This window comes from Ranitomeya variabilis, chromosome 8 (genome assembly GCF_051348905.1).
Source record: "Ranitomeya variabilis isolate aRanVar5 chromosome 8, aRanVar5.hap1, whole genome shotgun sequence".
In the NCBI taxonomy this organism is placed as follows: domain Eukaryota; kingdom Metazoa; phylum Chordata; class Amphibia; order Anura; family Dendrobatidae; genus Ranitomeya; species Ranitomeya variabilis.
The window spans coordinates 31,230,589-31,257,595 of record NC_135239.1 but is presented as its reverse complement, the minus strand read 5'-3'; the positions used below and the strand labels follow the sequence as shown (position 1 = coordinate 31,257,595).

General features: G+C 43.4%; 1 protein-coding gene and 1 long non-coding RNA gene across 2 annotated transcripts in view; one reads left to right on the top strand and one right to left on the bottom strand.

Moving 5' to 3' along the window:
* The window catches only part of LOC143788041 (uncharacterized), a 120,705-nt gene extending 117,829 nt beyond the window's left edge, over window positions 1–2,876 (bottom strand). Inside the window, exon 1 of the long non-coding RNA XR_013218540.1 lies at window positions 2,740–2,876. This is a non-coding gene — a long non-coding RNA (uncharacterized LOC143788041). The remainder of the gene's footprint in view (window positions 1–2,739) is intronic.
* Window positions 2,829–27,007, top strand: part of SPATA6 (spermatogenesis associated 6) — a 61,295-nt gene continuing 37,116 nt past the window's right edge. The window contains exons 1-6 of the mRNA XM_077277380.1: window positions 2,829–3,068; window positions 6,122–6,253; window positions 11,949–12,012; window positions 15,774–15,983; window positions 16,199–16,286; window positions 18,471–18,511. Of these exons, the coding sequence (XP_077133495.1) occupies window positions 12,001–12,012; window positions 15,774–15,983; window positions 16,199–16,286; window positions 18,471–18,511 (351 nt within the window). The 5' untranslated portion in view covers window positions 2,829–3,068; window positions 6,122–6,253; window positions 11,949–12,000. The remainder of the gene's footprint in view (window positions 3,069–6,121; window positions 6,254–11,948; window positions 12,013–15,773; window positions 15,984–16,198; window positions 16,287–18,470; window positions 18,512–27,007) is intronic.

The window sequence follows — 27,007 nt, the reverse complement described above, 5'->3', positions numbered from 1 at the left end:
TCCTTCCATAAATGCTCCAGCAATAGACCAATGCGTTTTTCATCTCTGCCATTATCACCTATTCTGTAGGTGAAACTTTAAAATATCTTACAGTCCGTACGCAACGGGAAAAAAAAAAAATCCTTAAGGGATAGCACATTTAGTGTTTGGAAATGAAAGGGAAAAAAAAAACCTCTTAAATGCTAGAGTGATGATGGAAAATAGTTGCTCAAATGACAATTTCATAATCATAATTCAGGAGTGTTATGTAAACACTAACAAGGAGGGACGTAATGGAAATGAAATCCTCCGGATACTGAGCCCATTGTCCGCCCGCAGACTACAGACTTCTGTTTATAGCAGGCGTCATGATGAGTGGGCGCCACACTTCAGGCTGTGGTAGGGCAGTCACACACACAGTTGGTTCATTTTTTTTTATGGCTTTCTCTAAGGCTAAGCTGTAATGTCCAGTTTTGCCCTAAAACGGTTACTGCATTCCCTGCCTCTGCTTTTATACAGGCTTTGATAGTGTCTCCTGATTGGCTCTCCAGTGATAGCTGCAAGGCATTATGGGGAAGCCCACCACAGCCGTGTCCGAGGTCATGAGTGCCCTCTCCAATGTATAAAATGTATAAATTGGCCACAGCTATTGTACAAACTGAATCGCTAATTCTTCTTTTTTTTTTTTTTTACTCAAATAGTTTTTTATTAAGTAAAAAAATTCAATAAAACATTTGACATTAATACATGTATTTTCAAATTTTCCCCAACAATAACCCCCCCTTACCCACTTCTCCCCCCTCTTTGCCAATTAGACAGCTCACGCTCTTCTCTTAACATGTCTTGTAACAGTATATATGTTAGCATTATATAGTGTCTACCATTATGAACATATAGACCATTATTTCATAGGCGAAACCTTCTCAGGCCTATCTTCCCTTAACCTCCTCCTAACCCAATTTCATGAATCGTTAATTCTTGAAATTAGAATTTCCCCAAAAATTCTGCAAAAATTTAAATTTGCATTGAATCAATTAGCGTATTTCTAGTGACAACCCCCATGGAGATTTTTTAGGAGATGCCTATAGTTTTTCAGCCTCTCTTGTGCCCTTGATTTTGCCGTGAATTATATACAACATCCAGACTTGATTTTCGGATATATATTCTGTACAGTCAGCACATAAAACCTTGAGTATAAGCTTTTTTTTTTTCCTCAGTGACCTTGTTTTTTTCCTAATCAGGTCTCCCATTCTCTTCCAAAACAAAAGGAATGCGTGAAGACCAAAGTATATTTATTCTCCAGTGACAGAATCTAAGATCTACAAATACTTCTGCATCTCAAGTGGGCTTCGTCGATATTTAATTTGTAAATCTTGGCAGCCTGACCTTAGCGCGGCTACCGGCGGCTAAAAGTTCTTATAAAGGACATCTTAAATGACAGGACTTAAAGATCAACTACAGTGTAGCTTCTGAAATGTCAGGTGTTAACCAATATCTGTGGCTGAGACCTTCTGCGGATTGGCTTCTCCTCCGCTCTGTGACTGTGATTTATCCTATAGCGTCTGGATGCAGAGTAAAGAACAATGTTTCATGTACTCTGAAGCTGGGCCTTCATTTCAAGCAAACGGATGGCCTTTTCAGCAACAGCAAAGAGATTCACAAAGTAACATGTACACTGGACGCTTGGCTGTGTGCGTGGTAAATCCTTAAAGGGAACCTGGCAGGACGATGTTACTGATGAATCTAATTGTATGGTAGCATAGTACAACAATACTCGTAATCTGAAGTGCCAGTGCTGAGATATCGAGCTTAGGTAATGTCACAGCTCACCTCCTCCTCCTGTACAATGACTGATAACTCCTCTATATACATTAGATAACACAGGATCCACCATTCACAATAGGTGATGTCACAGCTCACCTCCTCCTCCTGTACAATGACTGATAATATCTCTATATACAGTAAATAACACACGATCCACCATTCACAATAGGTGATGTCACAGCTCACATCCTCCTCCTATAAAATGACAGATAATATCTCTATATACAGTAGATAACAGATTCTACATTTACAATAGGTGATGTCACAGCTCACCTCCTCCTCCTGTACAATAAATGTCAGTGAGTCTGAGACAGTCTATTAGTGTATGTGCCCACCATCAGGAACTGTTGTGGGTTTGATGCTGTGTACTTATGCAGCGCCTAACCCACAGCGGTCAGCTGTTACTGCATAGTGGATGGGATTTCAAGAAATCCCACGTCCACTATGCGTCCACAGGCACCGACATGCAGCGTATCTTTCCAGACCACAGCATGTCAATTTCTCTAGCGGAAATGCTAGTCTCCATAAGAGAACATACATCAATAGAATGTATTGGACGTGGAGAATTTTACGGTTCAGTGAACACGGAGGATTCACCTGCGTTCAATACGGCTGCGCTGGATCGTGGGCACCCGGCTTTACCATCTTAGTCCATGTGGCTTTACTGTACAGAACAGGTATGAGTCTTGTGTTAGGTTTAGTGACTTGTGTGAAATCTGCAAGATTTTTACATATTGTATACATAGAAAAATGAAACATTATCAAAAAGTTAAAAAAAAAATCATTTAAATTGCACTTATGAGTTAAAAAGCTGCCAGTGAAATATCTCTCTATATATCTATCATGTGCCTGGGAAAGCTGGGTTGTAGTAATGTCTTCCAGATTGGTCATCACCTAATTTTCTCCAGCACAGATAAAACGCTCAGAGACAATTACCTACTGCAATGTCATGTAATAGCAAAACTAAATAACGAATTGCCAGTATTATGCACGTTTGTATCCTCCCACCGTCTCCTCTATGATGGCCGGCTGGCCGCTCCTTCATCCCTGGCCGTTACTACATAGTCTTCCTCCTCCGGCAGGCACAAACACACTGCCGCTCGTGTCTCGTGTGTTGTGTGGGAGGCCTGTGACAACTTGAAGCCGGGGACGCGAGTGATGTAACATCCGAGGGACGAGCCCCGGGTGGCGGCTCCGCCCACAAACACAGGACGGGGATTCGGGCCTCAACGGCTGAAGTGAACGAATCGCTGCGGGTCCACGGGGTAAAGCAGCAGCTTTTATCATTATTTTGAACCTTTCATTTAATTAATGAATCTGTAATTAATGGCTGAAGTTGTGTCTATGTCATTATATTATCTGTCATGGCATCCTGGGACTTGTAGTTCCACAACGCATACTACTGCTTTGTGCATAAAATATTGATCCTATATCCGGTCTTATTTCCCCACAAACTCAGTAAGGCTACGTTCACATTTGAGTTGTGCGCCGCAGCGTCGGCGACGCAACGCACAACGCAAAAGTGAACGCATGCACAACGCAGCGTTTTTTGACACATGCGTCCACTTTTCCATGGTTTTGGGCTGCGTTCTCTGCGCCCTGACGCATGCACGACAGCGACACATGCGTCACAAAACCCAAATGCAACGCATGTCCATGCGCCCCCATGTTAAATATAGGGGTGCATGACGCATGCGGCGACGCTGCAGCGCCGAACGCAAATGTGAACGTAGCCTTATTATGATTAAACTTTTGGTGATCATTAAAAGATGGCGTGAGACATCGTAGTCGCACTGAGCGCGGCTCCGGAGGTTACAGGCGGTTTTCTGGTTCATGTCAGTAAATGACATTGGGAGCTGCTGATATGTTAGGCACAAGCTGGCGTACACCCAGGGTTATGGGGCCTTTCGGAGTCCTAGGGTCCGCTTTCGTGTCCATTTTTTTTTTTCCCTCGTCTTCCAGGAGGTATAATTTTTTTTTTTTTGTAACTTTTCAGCCGGTAGAGTTGTATTAGGGCATGTTTTTTACGGTGCGAACTGTAGATTTTATCATTAGTATTTTGGAGTTGATAACAACATTTTCTGATAAATTTTATTCTTTTTTTTCTTGGAGGGTGAGGGAGACAAAGTGACCATAAAACTGCGATTCTGTCATTCAAGTTTCCTTCTCTTTTGGCGTTCACCGACCGGGATAAATATATAGCGTTATTTTGTTGTTTGTTTAACAGTTAGGCCCGAACGCCTACGATATAACACTGCTTTTGAGCTCCTGCTCCCTAGACGCAGCTCCCTATATACAGCAGCCTTCTCCCTAAGAGTAGCGCCCCCCATTCCCTACACGCAGCTCTCCCGCTCCCTATACACAGCACCCTTCGTGTAGCTCCCTACCCATTTGTGCTCCTTATGCGCAGCACCCCTGCTCCCTACACGCAGCGCGCCCTCTCCTTGCGCACCGCACACACTTGGAAATCAAATGTCGTAAGTGGAAACCTGGGATGAGTGGGCGCCACAGGCCCCGGCACTTGCCGGATTCACTATGTGCTAGCTCTGGTCTTGCATCTTAATATGAATATGTGGACCAGGGCTCTACACCGTAAAAATGCATTACAAAATCGCACAATATTTTTTCGTGAATTTTTTCTTTCTTTTTTTTTTTTGCTCACAGAACAGTGTAGTCGGCTTCTAAAATAAAATACAGAGAGATGCAGGAAAAAAATAAAAATGCTGCATGCTGTGGCCACAACCAAATTTCTCCTATACATGTGGCAGTTTTCATTTGGACTCCCCTTTAGGCCTCAGTCAGATGCCAGCAAGTCACATACTGTCCATGTTTTTCGTACATTGTACCCATTCTAGTTTGAGGCTTTTCACATCTCCGTGTTTTTTGTTTTTTCTGCAGATCGAGAGTCTGCATAAAGTAGCCATAAAAAAGAGTCATGGATCAACTCGCCCATTCAAATCTATGGTCCTTGAAAAAACGGGACAGTACACGGATGCCGGATGCCATTCATGTCTCAATGGAGTATTATCCATTTTTTTGCTCAAGGGTAGAAGAAGCTTAGAAACTTATGTTTTTCTCATATACAGAAAAAAAAAGGGCACACATGATCGTATGCAAAAAAAACAAAACATTAAAAAAAAGCTGACTTGTGAATGAGGCCTTACTAAATGGCATTGTTATAGATTGCACATAAAGTATGGTGGGTGCAACATGTCACCATAGAGCCGCGGACGTGTAAAGTGGAAACTACTGCAATGCACCCATCATGTGATAGGTACTAAATGCGCCGCTCGCAGACCCATTTTCTTAAATAGGACATGTCTAGTGATGAGCGAATATACTTGTTACTCGAGATTTCTCGAGCACGCTCGGGTGACCTCCGAGCATTTTTTAGTGCTCGGAGATTTAGTTTTCAGCGCCGCAGCTGAATGATTTACATCTGTTAGCCAACATAAGTACATGTGGGGGTTGCCTGGTTGCTAGGGAATCCCCACATGTAATCAGACTGGCTAGTAGCTGTAAATCATTCAGCTGCGGCGCTGAAAACGAAATCTCCGAGCACTAAAAAATGCTCGGAGGTCACCCGAGCGTGCTCGAGAAATCTCGAGTAACGAGTGGATTTGCTCATCACTAGACATGTCACCTGATCAAAAGGGGCCAGTTTTTATTCTCATATTATTCCTGCTGCTGAACCGAGTATTGTTTTTTTGTTTTTAATCTGCCATACGGTTCCAGAGATATTGGCCTTTTTATTTACTGCAACTTTGAATGGTCTTTACCAAAGGGCTCGCAAGGTACCTCAGGGGCGTGTCTTAAGACTTCTCTGCATAATTACCATGTGAACCACGCCCCCTTGCATGACATTTAGCCCAAAGTAATAAAAAAAAGCCCATATCTCTGGACCAAAATGGCGAAAAACTGAATACTTAGAGCAGGACAATGAAAACTGAGCTAACAAATAGACCAGAAGGCTGAGCTTTGGATTTGATTTTTTTCCGGAAGACCCATAGAGAATGAGTGCAGCGGACATGTACATGCCCGACCTTTCCTCTTTTCAGACGGGGCTCTTCAAGGGTCCCAGCAATTAGGATTTTATCCCCTAGCTCATGAATAGTGAATAACAAACCCTCCAGCGCTGAGAGCCTGCTCCATCATCCCTTTATAGCATATTCTGTCATTATGCCATAAGTTTATAGGATAAGCACATCCCTTTAAATGGCCAGTCTTGGTAAAGTGCACGCATCATAGTTGTATGCAGGCTCAGTGCAGGGGAGTAATACCAAAGTTTGCCCAGCAGTTTTTTCACTTCTATCTGCAGCGAGGTGCCGTGTCCCCTCCATGGAAACGGCTTCAGCAACAGAGTCTGCGGTGTCCTCTGTGTGACAAGCCTCAGAACGACCCTGTGTGAGCAGAACGCTGATCTCTGCCTCTTCCACCAGTCACACCACCAGTAAGTGCATTTCTTACTTTTTTTTGCTTTTAACCCCTTCCCAACATGTCATTTTTTGTTTTTGCGCTTTCATTTTTTTTCCTTTCCTTCTGTCAAGAGCCTTGATTTTTTAATTTTTTTATTTGTCCATTGAGATAGAAGTATGAGAGATTGTGGGGGTTTTTTTTGTATTTTTTTCCTCTGCTGACGACTTGTCGTCATTCATTTTACCATATTTTCTATGGGAAAAATAATTCCTTATGCTGTGAAATGGTGGGAAAAAAAAATGAATTCCAACATTATTCTGTGCAATAAAAATTGTTTTTTTATTTTTACTAGTTAAAAAAACAAACAAAAAAAACTTCAGATAGTTAAGAAAGAAATATGGTGCGCGTCATCATATTCTGAGACCCATTTTTCTTTTTCTCCTTTTAGTGGGGTCTTGTTTATTGAGTGACAAGATGTAGTTTTTAATGGTGTAGATATTACGGTTGACAACTTTATTGCATTTTTTGTAGGAGGTGCTGTGACAAAATAACCCAGCAATTTTTGCACTTCAATTTTTTTTTTCTCTTTTTTTTTTGCATTTACACTGTGGATGAAAATGATCTTATATCCTGATAGGTCAGAGATTTGTGGAAAAACAAATACGTGAACAAAAAAATAAATAAAAAATAAATATATAATATATTATGTTTTTATCTTTTAACTGGGAACAAGGGCGATGCAAACTATTGCACCAAAAACTGCAAATGTAATTCCAATGGAACCAAGGCTGAAGAGTCACTCCTTAAAGGGGTTTTTCACACCTTTAACTTTTACGTATGGCCACATTATGGCTTAAAAAACGGGCATATACTTGCCTTTAGATTCCCTGCTGCCCCTCTTTCTGCTTGACCTTGTTCCCTTTCTCTTTCTCTTCTGAGATGGACAGCGCTTGACCGCTGCAGCCAATCAGGGGGCGCATTGATTGACTGCAGTTGTCAAGTGCTGACTACAGTCGAGGACAAACTGAGACTGTCGGAGAACAGAGGAGCACGTGGATGAGTAATACTACTTCTTATGAAGTCAATGATGTTCCTTGCACCCCGCGTGACCGTGTGCGGCTCATTCACGTCACTGACGTACGTCCCATCCGAAAAGAAGGATTGGGTCCTAGTGAGTAACCGAAAAAGATAGAAGAGGATGAGATCCCATAAATTACATATTTGAGGCAATTGTGAAAGGATTACAGGGGGCCGAGACGAAATTGCGCATTAATTAATTGCCATATTATTAATGGCGGCACAATTATACTTTGGGATTTTACCCCAAGAAAAAAGCAAGACGAGCGTTCTCTATAGGGAACAGGATGCATAAATGATGCAACAAAAAAAAAAAAGTCTGTCCCGCTAAAGCTACGTCGTCCGCTCTAAACTGCCGGAGAAGAGGTCGCCGCCGACACTTTTATTTTTTTTTTTGCTCTTCCTTCTTGGGCGAATTACTCGTCATTGTAAGATCAGCTCCAGACATAATTTGTCCTAAGCGGAAAGTCCTTGAAAAGATTTTTTGGCCTGCGTCCCATCGCTCCGAGTGCTCATAAATACAATCCTGACTGAATAAAATGGCACTTCACCTAAGTGCTGTTATATATGTGTCATTATCAGTAAATGCAAGATTTATGACTCGCCTGCCTATTACTGGATTAGACGGCAAGTTTTCCCGCGAAGGCTCTGACACTGCAGACGGCGGGCTGATGGAATACTTCCTCCCGTGTATTAATATTAATATCACTTTATTTGTCTTTAATATTTCCATGATAAAGCAGATAGGCACAAAGGCGGCAATTTGTCACCAGCCACTGAAGTGTTGCCCAGCGGCCATTCAGCGGATGTGTAGTTGCTGGGAAGAACCAAATAGATGCGATGCCGTACGCCGGCGGACTGCGCGGCCACATGGAGCTTTTGCTATCGGTTAATTCACTGGTCAACAGCATTTTTGGTGCCAAAGATATTTCATCGAATTTAGGGTATTTTTGGGGTGCTGATTCTGAATATGTCATCAGTTTTGCCAGATTGGCTCAAGTTTTTGAGATTTTTGGTATCTTATTTATAGCACTTGTTGGTAAATGCGACGCATCATCTCATTAATTTCTTTGGATTAGTACTTGAACTGAGCAGTTCTCAATATAGTTTTGTGTTAATTAGTGTTCTAAAAGTTTGTTCATAGCTTGATTTTTGCACTAACTTTATGTTGTTGTCTGTTTTCCAGTGAAAAGCATGAACTCATCAAGAAGAAGTTGTCTTAACGATCCAGACTCATTCTGTTACATTTGTGGTGAATACACACTGCCAAAACATAGAAGAAACATAACAGACTTCGTAAAAAAAGTGTATTTTGCCTATTTTGGGGTTATGCTTGGGGACCAAGACAAGTTTTGGGCACCACACATAGTGTGCAAAGCATGTATCGAATTATTACGAAAATGGAGCAAAGGACAAAGAAAAAGCTTCAAATTTGGTGTTCCAATGGTGTGGAGAGAGCCAAAAAATCATCATGATGACTGTTATTTATGGTAAACACAGGTACAGGCACATCTTCACAATGAGGGACAGGCCTTCTTGCAGATTCCATGTTACTCCCATTTTCGTTTCTTATGCTTATTGAATCCTTGCACTTGCACTGCACAGAAATAACAGTCATCATGATGATTTTTTGGCTCTCTCCACACCATTGGAACACCAAATTTGAAGCTTTTTCTTTGTCCTTTGCTCCATTTTCGTAATAATTCGATACATGCTTTGCACACTATGTGTGGTGCCCAAAACTTGTCTTGGTCCCCAAGCATAACCCCAAAATAGGCAAAATACACTTTTTTTACGAAGTCTGTTATGTTTCTTCTATGTTTTGGCAGTGTGTATTCACCACAAATGTAACAGAATGAGTCTGGATCGTTAAGACAACTTCTTCTTGATGAGTTCATGCTTTTCACTGGAAAACAGACAACAACATAAAGTTAGTGCAAAAATCAAGCTATGAACAAACTTTTAGAACACTAATTAACACAAAACTATATTGAGAACTGCTCAGTTCAAGTACTAATCCAAAGAAATTAATGAGATGATGCGTCGCATTTACCAACAAGTGCTATAAATAAGATACCAAAAATCTCAAAAACTTGAGCCAATCTGGCAAAACTGATGACATATTCAGAATCAGCACCCCAAAAATACCCCAAATTCATTAAAATATTTTGGACACCAGAAAAAAAAATTTTTTTTGTTGACCTGTGTTATCGGTCACTATAAGGTATACTGCTTTTAAGCTCCAATAATGCACAACTATAACCAGCCTGGCTGCATTGGTAATTGTTACCTAAGGTCGGGCTTCTGCTCTTTCTGCTCCATGCTTTACACTGCAGCTCAGCTTTTTCAGATTGGCTGCTACATTATTTGGACAAAAGTATGTGCCCCCTCCATATTAGGAGCTTTTCTCACTTCCCTATTCTACATCCATAGACATTAATACAGAATCGGTCCCTTTTGCAGATAGAATGGCTCCCACTCCTCTGGGGAAATTTTCTATATGATTTTGGAGGGGTCTGTGGGAGTTTTTGCCTCCTCATCCAGAAGAGCATTTGTGAGGTCAGACCCTGATGTTGGGGGGAGCCGGGCTCACAATGTACTTTAATAGTGTTGGATGGGGCCGAGGTCCGGGCTCTGTGCGGCCGGTCATGTTCTTCCACCAAACTCCCCCAATTATGTCTGTTTGGACCTCGTACACTGGGCACAATCATGGGGAACAGAGAAGGGTTTTCCCCAAACTGTTCCCACAAAAATGGAAGCTACAATTGTCCTCAATGTCTTGAGCTGAAGCATTAAGATTTCCCTTCACTGGAACTAAGAGGCCAAGGCCGACTCCTGATAACAACCCATAGCATTATCCTCCTCCACCACTAAACTGTACAGGGGGCACAATGCAGTCAGGGGGTAACGTTCTGCTGGAATCGCCAAACACAGACTCCTCCATCAGACGCCTCATAGAGAAGTTTGATCTGTCACTGCACAGAACACGTTTCCTCCAGAGTCCAGTGGTGTCGGCTTTACACCACTCTATCTGACGCTCGGCATTGTGCTTGGTGATGTACGGCTGCATGCAGCTGCTCGGCCATGAAGCTCCTGGCAGAGGCGCAGTGTTTGTGCTGATGTTAATGTCAGAATAGGTCTGGACTCTGTAGTTATGGGGTCAGCAGAGAGTTGGTGGCTTTTCTTTCCTCTGCTCCTTAGTAGTTGGTGACCCTGCTCTGTAATGTTACGGGGTCTCCACATCCTGGCTGAGTTGCTGCAGTTTCTTCCACTTCTGAAATCACTCACAGGTGATGAAGAAATGTCACGAACTGACGTGTTACCCCGGTGGCTCCTATTCCAGGACCGCGCTGGAATCAGTGAGCTCCGCACCACCGGCCGCTCTGTCACATGTTATTAATGGCAGGGGGCCGGAGGCTATACACCGGGGGGGGGCAAGGAACTGCAGGCTATACATCGGGGGGCGAGGGATCGGAGGCTATACACCGGGGGGGGCGCAAGGGGCCAGAGGCTATACACCGGGGGGGTAAAGGGGGTGGAGGCTATACAACGGGGGGGGGGGGTTAAAGGGGCTGGAGGCTATACACCCGGGAGGGGTAAAGGGGCTGGAGGCTATACACCCGGGGGGGGGGCAAGGAGGGTGGAGGCTATACACCGGGCTGAGGGGCGCGAGGGGCGGGAGGCTATACACCGGGGGGCCAAAGGGGCCGGAGGCTATACACCGGGGGGGGGGGGGTAAGGGGGCCGGAGGCTATACACCGGGGGGGGGGGGGGTGCGAGGGGCTGGAGGCTATACACTGGGGGGTAAAGGGGCGATGACTGGTGGTCACAATTTCTTCCATTCTATCTGAGTGGCAATACTGGAGTAGAGGGCTAATTTAGGAAATAAGTAGCTCTTCCCACTGTGTTAAGGGATTGTCCTTTTTCACCTGTTTTTTTTTTTTTTTTTTTTGCCCATTGGCTCGGTGATGTGTACAATAACAAATCTGACTGATCGCTGAGACCCCTGAGTGCTAGAAGGGTCCCATAAATGATGGTCGGAACGTCGTCTCTTGCAGCCCGTTGGTGGGGACAGTCGGAGCAATGGTGGTGCAGCATAACACCGATCCCGGGAGTTAGTATGTTTTCGTTGTTTTTTTTAAGAAGTATCTTTTCCCACTGGAAAACCCCTTTAAGAAGTGATTGTCATCAAAGGACTAGGGGATCGTTATTGATCTTATGAGGCTTTGGTATGGTCCCTACAGACATTAATAATAATTTTTGTTTTTTGTTTTCATTGATTCCATCTTTTGCATTTTTTTAATTTTTTTTACATTTTCCACATTTGATCTTTTTTTTAATTACTATTAACGGCGCCGCTTAGAGTCGTCAAACCTGACAAAACGCTCATCAGAATAAAAGTCAGATCATAATTGTTGTACAAAGCAATGTAATCATTTGTAATTGAATCGTCAGAAATGCAAATGTTATCTGCTTGACATTTCCTACCAGTCTCGCGTCTTTTTTAATTATCTTTATTAAAGTCTGGAGCTTTACAAAGGGGAAAGCTTTACAATTAAACCCCAGTTTGTTACACGCCGTGACATTTACCTGTAATCGCCTTTTCTCCTAGACCTTGATGTTTAATTATTGTTTTCTTGTGCCCCCTCTAGGGATTTGTCGGATAACGTATGTTTGCAGCGGTGACCCGGCGTCGGGCAGAGAATGCAAAAACAGGTTAGAGCGCTCGCTCGCTCCGCCGCCCCGGCGTCTAATGACCGGAGGATTATGGAGAAGGGACCAAATCCACCGCTCTGCTCCATTACATAGGAAACAGACTTTTTTTTTGTATTTCCGCCAACAAGTTTACTGCCACAGATCTCTGTGTACTAAAGAAAGTAGACAGCTCAATTAGACTTTAATTAACAGTAAATGGTTTTATTGCAGAGACATTGAAACGGCAGCGACGGCCGAAGTAATTGAATCAGTCAGTTGTTTGCGCAGAAAAGTATTTCTGGTGTGATCTGAGGTCTTTATGCAAGGAAACTATCTGTGCGCTCGCTGCCGTCCTCATCACACTCTGCAAAGGGAGAGTTTAATCAGAAAATTACCTACTGTTTAAATTAGATTTTTATATGAAGGGTTTTTTTTTAGATATTTTTTTCTTATTTACAATTGTGTATATCACTTACCGTATGTATATAAAAAACACTTTGTACATTAGGCCTAATATAAAACTTACACTTCCTGTTCAATACTGATGACTTTTTTTTAGCAATTTTATTATCATTGCAGACAGGGCTACACTGAAATGCCTCAGTCAGTGCCAGGAACTACCATTCACAATAGGTGATGTCACAGCTCACCTCCTCCTCCTGTACAATGACTGATAACACCTCTGTATACAGTAGATAACACAGGATACACCATTCACAATAGGTGATGTCGCAGCTCACCTCCTCCTCCTGTACAATGACTGATAACACCTCTGTATACAGTAGATAACACAGGATCCACCATTCACAATAGGTGATGTCACAGCTCACCTACTCCTCCTGTATAGGGTTGAGCGAAACAGATCGGCCAATTTCAAAAGTCGCCGACTTTTGGGAAAGTCGGGTTTCGTGAAACCCGACCCGATCTCACTGTGGGATCGGGTCGGCCGTCGGCGATCTTCTCTCCAAAGTCGGGTTTTGTTTTTTATATATATATATATATATATATATATGTCATTGAGACACACATATATATATATATATATATATATATATATATATATATATATATATATATATTTACTTCAGCGCGATATATGTGAAAAGCCGGTAATTCAATTGCCGGCTTTTCATTTCTCCTGCCTAAACCCGACATGATATGAGACATGGTTTACATACAGTAAACCATCTCATATCCCCCTTTTTTTTGCATATTCCACACTACTAATGTTAGTAGTGTGTATGTGCAAAATTTCGGCGCTGTAGCTATTAAATTTAAGGGTTAATTCGCGGAAAAAATTGGCGTGGGCTCCCGCGCAATTTTCTCCGCCAGAGTGGACAAGCCAGTGACTGAGGGCAGATATTAATAGCCTGGAGAGGGTCCATGGTTATTGGCTCCTCCTGGCTAAAAACATCTGCCCCCAACCACCCCAGAAAAGGCACATCTGTAAGATGCGCCTATTCTGGCACTTGGCCACTCTCTTCCCACTCCCGTGTAGCGGTGGGATATGGGGTAATGAAGGGTTAATGTCACCTTGCTATTGTAAGGTGACATTAAGCTAGATTAATAATGGAGAGGTGTCAATTATGACACCTATCCATTATTAATCCAATTGTATGAAATGGTTAAAAAACACACACACAATATTGCAAAGTATTTTAATGAAATAAAGACACAGGTTGTTGTTGTTGTTGTAATATTTTATTATACTGGTAATCCACCTGAAGACCATCGTTCTGTAACAAAGGAAAAATAATAAACCAACAATATACATACCCTCCGTAGATCTGTAATGTCCCACGATGTAAATCCATCTGAAAGGGTTAAAATATTTTACAGGCAGGAGCTCTGCTATAATGCAGCTGTGCTCGTGCCTGTAAACCCCGGGGAATGAAGGTAATGTAGGTTAATGACCTGTATTTACCTTCATTCGCGATGATGCGCCCCCTGCTGGATGTCCTCATATGAACTCCAGCGTGGGAACTTTTCCAAGGCTCCAGTTCATGAGGACATCCAGCAGAGGGCGCCTCACCGCGAATGAAGGTAAATACAGGTCATTGACCTACATTACCTTCATTCCCCGGGGTTTACAGGCAGGAGCACAGCTGCATTATAGCAGAGCTCCTGCCTGTAAAATATTTTAACCCTTTCAGATGGATTTACATCGTGGGACATTACAGATCTACGGAGGGTATGTATATTGTTGGTTTATTATTTTTTCTTTGTTACAGAACGAGGGTCTTCAGGTGGATTACCAGTGTAATAAAATATTACAACAACCTGTGTCTTTATTTCATTAAAATAGTTTGCAATATTGTGTGTGTGTTTTTTTAACCATTTCATACAATTGGATTAATAATGGATAGGTGTCATAATTGACACCTCTCCATTATTAATCTGGCTTAATGTCACCTTACAATAGCAAGGTGACATTAACCCTTCATTACCCCATATCCCACCGCTACACGGGAGTGGGAAGAGAGTGGCCAAGTGCCAGAATAGGCGCATCTTCCAGATGTGCCTTTTCTGGGGGCAGATGTTTGTAGCCAGGGGGGGCCAATAACCATGGACCCTCTCTAGGCTATTAATATCTGCCCTCAGTCACTGGCTTTACCACTCTGGCTGAGAAAATTGCGCGGGAGCCCACACCAATTTTTTCCGCGATTTAACCCTTAAATTTAATAGCTACAGCGCCGAAATTTTGCACATACACACTACTAACATTAGTAGTGTGGAATATGCAAAAAAAAAAGGGGGATATGAGATGGTTTACTGTATGTAAACCATGTCTCATATCATGTCGGGTTTAGGCAGGAGAAATGAAAAGCCGGCAATTGAATTACCGGCTTTTCACATATATCAAGCTGAAGTAAATATAAAAATATATAGATTTTCCATTAACTTGCATTGGGTTTAGTGTTTCGGCCGATCCCCGACCCCGACTTTTCAAGAAAATCGGCCGATTTCACTCAACTCGACTTTTGAGAAAGTCGGGTTTCATGAAACCCGACTCGACCTCAAAAAAGGAAAAGTCGCTCAACCCTACTCCTGTACAATGACCGATAACACCTCTATATACAGTAGATAACACAGGATCCAGCATTCACAACAGGTGATGTCACAGCTCACCTCCTCCTCCTGTATAATGACTGATAACACCTCTATATACAGTAGATAACACAGGATCCAGCATTCACAATAGGTGATGTCACAGCTCACCTTCTCCTCCTGTACAATGACCGATAACACCTCTATATACAGTAGATAACACAGGATCCACCATTCACAATAGGTGATGTCACAGCTCACCTCCTCCTCCTGTACAATGACTGATAACACCTCTATATACAGTAGATAACACATGATCCACCATTCACAATAGGTGATGTCACAGCTCACCTACTCCTCCTGTACAATGACTGATAACCCCTCTATATACAGTAGATAACATAGGATCCACCATTCAGTAGGTGATGTCACAGCTCACCTCCTCCTCCTGTACAATGACTGATAACACCTCTATATACAGTAGATAACACAGGATCCAGCATTCACAATAGGTGATGTCACAGCTCACCTACTCCTCCTGTACAATGACCGATAACACCTCTATATACAGTAGATAACACAGGATCCACCATTCACAATAGGTGATGTCACAGCTCACCTCCTCCTTCTGCTGTACAATGAAGATGTGGTGTGCCACACTACCACCGCCATTTACATGCTGCCTCTGCAGTTTCTGTCCATCCTTCCCTGACTTGTATGTTCGTCTTTCTTAGCTTTCCAGCCATAGGAGTGGCTCATCTAGAACCTCCAGGAGATACGAGCAGCCGACCATCTCCTCCAAATCTCGCTCCCCGTCCCCATACACCAACAGACGCATGTGTGAGCTGACTGAGGATCCGAGGCAGCGTCTCGCCCATTTACACCTGGGACCATATGAATTCAAGAAGGAAACGTGCAGCAAGCCCCCGTTTGTAGTCAGACACGTAAGTCCGTAGAGAAAACTGTCCTCTATTTACAGCCCCCCAAACCTCACATGTTGATACCCTCTTAATCTGGCATCCGGATCTGGGATTAGGATTGTACATCAGTTGTTTCCACGTCTAGGAAGAACTGCAAAATATAAGTAGCCTCTTTGTTTCTGACCATCGCTCCCCCTGTGGCTTCTGCCTTTATTTTGCAAGACCCTTTTTATTTTCAGGTAGAGACGAGCTCTTCCCCGGACGCTTCCGTGCTGTCGTCTAGTGCCAAAAGTTCCAGATGGGAAGAACCTTCAAGGCTGCACGCTGGTAAGCCCACAATTGTGCGTCCACTGGAAAAAAAATAAAATAAGTGCACACAGGGTGGATTTTGTGCACAGATTACTAGTGCATAGACGTAAAACCATGGCAAAATCCATACAGAATTTGCAGAAAAAAAAGCTGTAAACTGTCTGCATCAGATTTACAACCTGTGCAGTTACCTGGAGGGGAACATTGTGCAGTGTGGATTTACTACAGATTTTCTTGTGGAAAATCCAGGGAGTAATATGACATTTGTAAAACTCCAGCATAAAGTGACCTCCGCTCTGCAGCATGACCCTTCCTTGTGTGGATTTTCAGTGCAGATTTTGCCCTCTGCAATGCACAGGGGGAAATTCTGCGATAAAATCCCTGTGGAATCGCTGCGGATCATAGGCATGAAATACGCCACGCAATATTTTACAATAATGGGCTGTCTGCTTAAACAAAATCGTACTAAAATATGCGTAAATGCCTCACGCCCAACCAATCAGTGCTCATATTTTGCAGTAAAGAGGAACAAAAACCTTGCAACATGTGTCTGCAAATGCAGCTTCTGGTTTGTCTGTGCCTTCTAAGTCATGTGGGATAGCCCTTTAATGGGATAATATTGATTATTATTATTATTTTTTTTTTAGGGTAGGGTCATATGATCATTTTCTCCACATCCAAGAAGTATGGCCATTTTTTTTCTTTTTGGATGTGGAGAAAATAAAAAAGGTGCTCTGCTTAGCTATTCATAATGCAGACTGCTGACAGGTGACTGATCCCTCACTGACCTGTCCCCTAGTTTACATAATGAATATTATATACCGTATATACTCGAGTATAAGCCGAGACCCCTAATTTTGCCACAAAAAACTGGGAAAAATATAATGTATAAGCCTAGGGTGGGAAATGCAGCAGCTACTGGTAAATTTCAAAAGTAAAAATAGATACCAATAAAAGTAAAATTAATTGAGACATCAGTAGGGTAAGTGTTTTTGAATATCCATATTGAATCAGGAGCCCCATATAATGCTCCATACAAAATACACCCCATAATGCTCCATAACGTTTATGATTGGCCCCATAAGATGCTCCATACAAAATATATGCCCCATAGAATGCTGCACAAAGGTTAATGATGGGCCCCATAAGATGCTCCATATTAAAATATGCCCCATATAATGCTGCTTAAAAGGTTAGTAATGGCCCCATAAGATGCTCCATAGAATATTATGCCCTGTATACCGCTGCTGCGAAAAAAAAAAAATGACATACTCGCTTCTCGTCGCTGGGCGCCAGGTGCAGGAGTCAGGCCCCAGGCACTTGCGATATTCACCTGTCCCTGTTCCACTGCCGCTAACCATGTTATCACGCCCTCTGACCTGAACATCACAGTCCGAGGACACAGAAGACAGAGCCCGGCGGTGGAACGGGGACAGGTGAATATCGCATGGCTCACCCTTCCCGTCATACTCACCCTCCTGGCGCGGTCTGCAATTCCCTGCTTTTCCGATGGTCTCCGGCAGCTTGTTCCTGGGTTCAGCGGTCACTTGGTACTGCTCATTAAAGCAATGAATATGCGCTCCGCTTATGGGAGTGGAGTTGCTTCCATATTCATTACTTTAATGAGCAGTACCACGTGACCGCTGAACACAGGAAGAGCTGCTGGCGCCAGAGAAGCAGGGACATGCAGAGACGCGCCGGGAGCAGGTGAGTATGATGTGACAGCTGCCGCTCCCCCCTCCCCCGCCGACCCCCTGGGACAATGACTCAAGTATAAGCCGAGAGGGGCACTTTCAGCCTAAAAAAATGGGCTTAAAATCTCGGCTTATACTCGAGTATATAAAATTCCCTGTAGCAGGGATCAGTGACCTGTCAGAAGCCACACAGATGAATACCTAATCACCACATGCAGACCCCCACAGGACCACACCGGAGCACGAGCATATCATTAACTCAAAGCTGAACATAAAGATTACACAATAACCACATCGCCAGGTATTATAATCAGTATAACGGCGCCGACCTGACACTGCCTGTAGGTTACTCGGCACAATCCTGCTGACACATTCCCTTTAAGGAGTTCTGCCTTCATCTTGTGGCTCCTCAGTACCGGTCTGAGTGTACTTGGTGTTATACCGCCTGTATTTCCCACTCCCATAATAAATATGGACCAGAATAACCAAAAGTGAATTTTCTTTGCAGATCCCTGTGTGCTGGGCAGCGTCACACCCCGGGGTGGCGGGGTAAGTACTTTGTCTCTTACGTCCCCTTCTCATGTCAGTATATCTGTCAGGGTTTTGTAATATCGGCTCTTGATGTGTTTATTGGATGCGACGACTTTTGTTTTTTCTGCACGTTAATAGTCCAGCCTTGAGGTTTTGTAGCTAAACTTAAAAAATCTGCATCAATTAATTGATGAATGTACAGTACAGAACAAAAGTTTGGACACACCTTCTCATTTAAAGATTTTTCTGTATTTTCATGACTATGAAAATTGTAAATTCACACTGAAGGCATCAAAACTATGAATTAACACATGTGGAATTATATACTTAACAAAAAAGTGTGAAACAACTGAAATTATGTCTTATATTCTAGGTTCTTCAAAGTAACCACCTTTTGTATTGATGACTGCTTTGCACACTCTTGGCATTCTCTTGATGAGCTTCCAGAGGTAGTCACCGGAAATGGTCTTCCAACAATCTTGAAGGAGTTCCCAGAGGTGCTTAGCACTTGTTGGCCCTTTTGCCTTCACTCTGCGGTCCAGCTCACCCCAAACCATCTCGATTGGGTTCAGGTCTGGTGACTGTGGAGGCCAGGTCATCTGGCGTAGCACCCCATCACTCCCCTTCTTGGTCAAATAGCCCTTACACAGCCTGGAGGTGTGTTTGGGGTCATTATCCTGTTGAAAAATAAATGATGGTCCAACTAAACGCAAACCGGATGGAATAGCATGCCGCTGCAAGATGCTGTGGTAGCCATGCTGGTTCAGTATGCCTTCAATTTTGAATAAATCCCCAACAGTGTCACCAGCAAAGCCCCCCCACACCATCACACCTCCTCCTCCATGCTTCATGGTGGGAACCAGGCATGTAGAGTCCATCCGTTCACCTTTTCTGCATCGCACAAAGACACGGTGGTTGGAACCAAAGATCTCAAATTTGGACTCATCAGACCAAAGCACAGATTTCCACTGGTCTAATGTCCATTCCTTGTGTTCTTTAGCCCAAACAAGTCTCTTCTGCTTGTTGCCTGTCCTTAGCAGTGGTGTCCTAGCAGCTATTTTACCATGAAGGCCTGCTGCACAAAGTCTCCTCTTAGTTGTAGAGATGTGTCTGCTGCTAGAACTCTGTGTGGCATTGACCTGGTCTCTAATCTGAGCTGCTGATAACCTGCGATTTCTGAAGCTGGTGACTCGGATAAACTAATCCTCAGAAGCAGAGGTGACTCTTGGTCTTCCTTTCCTGGGGCGGTCCTCATGTGAGCCAGTTTCTGTGTAGCGCTTGATGGTTTTTGCCACTGCACTTGGGGACACTTTCAGAGTTTTCCCAATTTTTCAAACTGACTGACCTTCATTTTCTTTACTTAGCTGCTTTTTTCTTGCCATAATACAAATTCTAACTGTCTATTCAGTAGGACTATCAGCTGTGTATCCACCAGACTTCTTCCCAACACAACTGATGGTCCCAACCCCATTTATAAGGCAAGAAATCCCAGTTATTAAACCTGACAGGGCACACCTGTGAAGTGAAAACCATTCCCGGTGACTACCTCTTGAAGCTCATCAAGAGAATGCCAAGAGTGTGCAAAGCAGTCATCAAAGCAAAAGGTGGCTACTTTGAAGAACCTAGAATATAAGACATATTTTCAGTTGTTTCACACTTTTTTGCTAAGTATATAATTCCACATGTGTTAATTCATAGTTTTGATGCCTTCAGTGTGAATGTACAATTTTGATTGGCATGAAAATACAGAAAAATCTTTAAATGAGAAGGTGTGTCCAAACATTTGGTCTGTACTGTATATAACGAGCACAGCAATGACCCCCAGATCCTTCAGCGCTCAGGACAGATTTTCTTTCTGTACCATAGGGCGCTTTACTGATATTGCAGCTCGGCTCCTTTACCATAATTAGTCCCTCTACTTTCTGACAACTTGATCACATTTGATCAAAAATCACCTTTTTGTGTAAATGTCATTCCTCTGCCTGTTGTCATGTGTAATCCGTCTCGAGATGCTGAGATGCCGAGACGGATTACAAGCAGTGGTGGCAAATTTCTATCCCTCTGCTCCTGCTCTCCCGTCTGTCAAACCTGCATACAGACACCGCTGAATTTCTGGCAGGAGCCATTAATGCCAATAAGAGAAGGGAAGTTGCGGCACCTGTAGTGCTGGAGGAATCTTAATGAAGAGGAATCGTGTACTGGGAAATGAAAAATTGATGGACAGTTACGGAGCATGTGAATCAGGACAGTTCCTAGACATATTACACTGTAGGTGGCCCGAAAGCAGATTCAACTTGTGGGGGACGATGGCAGCAGACTGGTACAGTGTACATGAGGCACGTCCCTAGGACCAAATGGGTGATGGTGTCGCACCCATCACAGCTTTTCTAGTCCCATTTGGAAATACCCCTCATGAAGAGCGTCTCTCGCTCTGGAGGACGTGACCTGCGTTATACACACATAAGCCAGTGCATGGTATGAGAGCTGTGCAATGCGTCATTTCACCTGTGGTGGCGCTGCAGGGAAATGAACACCTAATGCAAAGTTTCACCCCATATAACTTTTATATCCAGGGACCCCTTAATGAGTCGGTACCGCGGAGAACCGCTTTAAGAAGGGTAGCTCTTACATTTCTGCTGTACCCGTCATACCCTATAGGTGCTGGACTATCCGAACATGACACGACTGTTGCACATGTATATAAAATAGAATATTAAATACTGCTGGAAACTTATTTTTTTCAGGATTTCCCTTTTTTTTTACGAAATTCTATTACAGTAAGAGCTGTCAATCAATGTCGGGAGAAGTGAACACAGCAGCTCACCGTATAATGAACGGTGACTATAACCGCTCCCATACCGAAAGCAGCGAGGAGGATAGAAGATCATTGTTTATAAATGCCATTTACCTACAGACTGAGCCCCATATCTGAACGTGGCGGGATCCCTTTAAGCGTCTCTCTAATATTTTCCCCATCTCCGCTCCTTACTGAGGCTGCACATTACCGTCCTCCAGGTTTGTGCGCCTCCGAACTAGACAGACGCATTTCAGATTTTCCGTACGGGTAATTTGTAACTTCCTCGCTTTAGTGTCACTTTTACCATTCTCTGCACTGATTAGCAAAAAAAAAAGAGTTTCGGATGTTGCCAATCTGCCCGACATACAATATTTCTCAGGGAAGCTCATTCCATTTTCTCCTTGCTTCATCCATTATTTTGTAAAGTACCTCGTTATTGATTTCTGACCGATCTCATACTTCATTGTGATCTGGGTTTAGCGGAGAGACTCTTGTACGCGCTACAGAATTTTCTAACCTTCGATCTTCGGCGTCGTCTTATTTCTGTCCAGTCGGAATCGCCGAGGAATGTCAGAAGCAAGATTTACGACGTCCATTAATTTAACTTCTGAAATTCTACAAACTTAACATAATAGATACGGGAAAGAAGGAAAACGCTGCAGCTCGGCTCTGCGGACATTGGGCAATAGTGGCATCCTGCGTGGACCAGTCTGTGGTCTCGGTGTTGCAAGGGCAACACTTTTGCGGCATGAAGTCTTACTTTCGCAATCGCCCAAACTGCAGTGGGTCCGTGTCCTGAAACCACAGAATGCTCCTTCTGGAAATTCCTTCTCTGTAACCAGAGAGAGAGAGGCCGCTCGTAGCTAGAGAGAAAGTAAAGGTAGAAGTCACACCCAGGCCCTAGTGCCATAGGGGCCCCCAGTGTCCCGTAAGAAAACTCCATTATTATAAATTGCTTGTGGTACGTGACAGTCCTGTTATACATTTAGCATCAGGGCCCAGGAGCTTCACATTTTCCCTCTGTGTGGAAGAACTGTTTCCAGGGCGGCAGATCTTATCTACCTGGTTCCGGGACGATGCGTCTCGCCTGGTTACTTATGGGGCGGCACCTCCTGCCTGGCTGCTTGTGGGGCGCCGCCTGCTGCCCGGCTGCTTATGGGGCGGCGCCTCCTGCCCGGCTGCTTATGGGGCGGCGCCTCCTGCCCGGCTGCTTATGGGGCGCCGCCTCCTGCCCGGCTCCTTGTGGGGCGCCGCCTGCTGCCCGGCTGCTTATGGGGCGGCGCCTCCTGCCCGACTGCTTATGGGGCGGCGCCTCCTGCCCGGCTGCTTATGGGGCGGCGCTTGCTGCCCGGCTGGTTATGGGGCGCCGCCTCCTGCCCGGCTCCTTGTGGGGCGCCACCTCCTGCCTGGCTGCTTGTGGGGCGCCGCCTCCTGCTCGGCTTCTTATGGGGCGGCGCCTCCTGCCCGGCTGCTTGTGGGGCGCCGCCTCCTGCCTGGTTGCTTATGGAGCGGCGCCTGCTGCCCGGCTGCTTATGGGGCACCACCTGCTGCCCGGCTGCTTATGGGGCACCGCCTGCTGCCCGGCTGCTTATGGGGCGGCGCCTCCTGCCCGGCTGCTTATGGGGCGCCGCCTGCTGCCCGGCTGCTTATGGGGCGGCGCCTGCTGCCCAGCTGGTTATGGGGCAGTGCCTCCTGCCAGGCCGCTTATGGGGCGCCGCCTCCTGCCTGGCTGCTTATGGGGCACCGCCTGCTGCCCGGCTGCTTATGGGGCACCGCCTGCTGCCCGGCTGCTTATGGGGCACCGCCTCCTGCCCATTTCCTTACGTAGCGGCGCCTCTTGCCTGGCTGTTTAATACGATGGCACAATTTGCCTGAGTTTTGTCTTTTTGTAGGGTGGCCCACTGTGGGGTGCCTCATTTGGTGGGGTAAGCTACGTGCAGTCTCTATAGAGGTAACTGTGGAATATAGCTTAATTCTAAATCATGTAAAGTATTACCCTAGGAGGACCTAATGCTACAGCTGTCCAAAATTGGCCAACCGAATGTTTGTATTAATTCTTGTCCCTGATCATTAACACATTTAAATATGGCAGCTATCAGCCAATGGGCAAGCAAACTAACCCATAAATGTAGCGCTGTAAAGAAAGAAATCGATAAAGGGAAAAATTGCTGTTTTTTGATCACAACACTTCCCACCAAAAAGGCATGAAAAAGGAAAATGTCAAGTTTGCTAGTGACATAATCATACTCACCTGGAAAATCATTTTTCCTGGTCCGCTTTACCAAACAATGAACGCCATCAATGGCGGAATTGCATTTTTTTTTTCACCATTTCTCATTTTTCAGTACATTAGATGGTAAATTGAATGGTGTTATTCAAAACTAAAAATGGACCCCCTCATACATCTATATCGATGGAGAAATAAAGATATAGCCTTTCAAAGAAGAAGTGGAAAATGGAAAAAAAAAACGGAAAGTGGCTGCGGCCGGCAGCAGTTAAAAATCGTTCATGGCCGCGCAGTTTTGCATCAGCCTGTGCAAAAGGACCTTTAAATGAGCGCATCTTGACAATCTTCTATTATCGCAGGCAGAAATCTTTTTAGAAATGGGTTTTCATCCAGAAAGTGTGCCCTCGGTCTGTGCAGGGTCACATCAGATCAATGCAGTTTATACCCCGTAAGATAAGATGGGTGCGCAGTCCGAGCAAGTGATCCGGAGCCTGGGAACATCAACAAGAACAAGCAAGCCGCCCGCGATGAAGATGATTTGCATTATTATACAATATTGACTCGTACAACTTTGTAGCCTGGATACGTTTTTCCCCAGAGACAGATATGTATTTTTTTTTTGTTTTTTTCTCTTTAATTCCCAATTGATTTCTATCCATCTGCACGCTTTATGTGGGACATATTCATTGGCAGGTGGCATGCTGTGTTCCCTGCTTTGCTGAAGATGTGCATTATTTAAAAAAAAAAATAAATTATATATATATATAATATGTAAGGGGTTACTACCGTACTTTTTTGTTGTTTTTCTCCATGTACTGGGGAGCGAAGTTACCAGAATTTACTATATATGGCCATTCACTTATTATTATTATTATTATTATTATTATTCACTTGAATAGGCCTGAGCTATAGTAATAAGCATAGCCTCTTGTACAGACAATCCACTGTGTCTGTGTGGACGATGGCGTTGCAAGTTTAAGCAACTGTAGATAAATGTTTTGGGTTTTTTATACACCTTTAAAAAAAAAGATAAATACAAGCCTGTAATCTATTAAAGTCCTGGGATTACAGCAGCCTCTGCAACATTTCCAGACAGATTATGTGACTGAGCTGTGTGAACTGTGGGATAGTCCTGGTTTCAGGAAAGTATAGATAAATGTTTATTTCTATATATACCTTTTAAAAAACAAAAATCTATCATGAGACAGTGAGTAAATACAAGCCTCTAATCTAATACAGTCCTGGGATTACAGCAGCCTCTGCTAAAGTTTCAAACATTGTTATTTATGTATTTGACTAGCTTTTGTAGTGCCATTAATTAATTCCACAGCTTCTTACAGACACATCATTAGCCTAAATTCTCAATCAGCAAGCACAAATACCTCAGTGACATTTTAATGCCAGAAGTAGGGCTATGAGTAACTTATTAGAAAAGAAACTAAATACCCACTCAAACATATATATATATAACAGGAGAAACAAGAGTAACCAGGTACACTAAGTACAAATATATTTTATTGAAAGTTCAAAAATATACCAAATAACCACAAATTATCACCAAAAACAACCATAAAAAAGGACACATCAACAGAAAAAGAGACAAAAAAGCCAGAGGGCCACAAATTGCAACTGACCGATTGTTAATAACCAGTAGTATTAGTCTAAAGTGCTTGTGCAATAATATGGAGCATGGTAAGAAAACGCCTCCAACAAGGGATATTCAAGTCACTACATCCAGTCAAAAAAAACCCTAAGGAAGGAGAGAACTTACCACGGGCAGAAGCAGGGAGACCCTAGGCCGGTGTTACCATGCTCCATATTATTGCACAAGCACTTTAGACTAACACTACTGGTTATTAACAATCGGGCAGTTGCAATTTGTGGCCTTCTGGCTTTTCTGTCTCTTTTTCTGTTGATGTGTCCTTTTTTATGGTTGTTTTTGGTGAGAATTTGTGGTTATTTGGTATATTTTTGAACTTTCAATAAAATATATTTGTACTTAGTGTACCTGGTTACTCTAAATTCTCAATCAGTATGTCTTTGGATTGTGGGAGGAATCTGGAGAACCCGTAGGAAACCCACGCAAAAATGGGGATAACATACAAACTCCTTGCAGATGTTTTTCTTGGTGGGATATGGACCCCAGCACTGCAGAGCTTGTACAGACAAGACACTGTTCCTGTGTGAAGTATAGTATTCTCTCATAAACACCTTCAAAAAAATCATCTATTATAAGACAGTGAGTGAATATAATCTTCGGATCAAGTCTTGTGATCACAGCAGCCTCTGCACTGTTTTATATCCCTGCTTGATGAGTATTGTTGTAGTATTGACAGGAGAGGACGGATGAGTGTGAAAAAAATTTGTTTTTCAGCTTTAAAAGTGCATCACGGGTGAAAATGTCTAATGGCACATGGATGAGGTTTCAATCCAGGAAATAACTTTTGATAATTTTTAGTATCGTTTCTAATTACTGCAAGTAAAATGGAGATGTATATTCTGCTCAGATCATTTTTATGCTTTCACAGTCCATTTGTTTTCAGATGAATAATACGAGTCTTCGTTATTAAAATGCTGTGCATGACAATGACTGATGAATTTAAATGAATTTCTGTGTGAAGAGTTTCTGCATGAGTGCTTTTAAGTATACCTATCATTTTATTTTATTTACCTAAACCAGCCGTAAATGTGAATGTAGTAATCTATGTAATATATCTTAATTGAGGGAAATGGCATATTTTGTCCTCACCAGCAGATTGTAATACAGCTTCACCTCTCTGCAAGCTTTCTGGAAAGGTTCAGAAACTTCTTCAGTTATGAAAAAGTCAGTCTAAGGCTAGGCGAAAAGTAGAAAACGGGAGGAGGGGGATGAAGCTGCATTTGTGCTGTCCCAGTCTGTATGTGACATACTGTGTTCTTTGAGAAGGGGAAACTTCTAAGGTTTTGTTCACATAGGGTTTTTTTGTACGTTCAGTGGCCCCGTCGGGGCTTACATCCAAATCCCTGATTCGGACCTAGGTGCTGATGGGGCCATTGATTTATCATGATGAAGATGGAGTCACATTAAAACTTTTAGCCGTATACACCTAGTTGAGGTGGGCACCAAGATGTAGTTGACTTGAGGAACATCTCCACATTTGCTTACTCTTGCCAGCTTTGATAGAGATCCTAAAGCCTGATTGGTCTTAGTTCCTAATGTACAGTGCATTTTTTCACAATTTCACCAACAATTTTTTTTGATTGGCCAAAAGTGGCATTTTTTTTTCTTTGTTGTCCAGAGATGTCCTGTCTTGGGCAGCACCATTTTGCGAATTAGACAGTTTTATGATGCATTTACTACTTCCCCTCCTGTCTAACTTTCATAAATTATTTGATAAATTGATTGTCCATGCAGCCACTTACTTTATACTCCATTTTAACCAAGACGCTAACACTGTTGGATGCTACAACATCTAGTTCTGAAACCTGTCTTCAGGTTGAACATTGATGC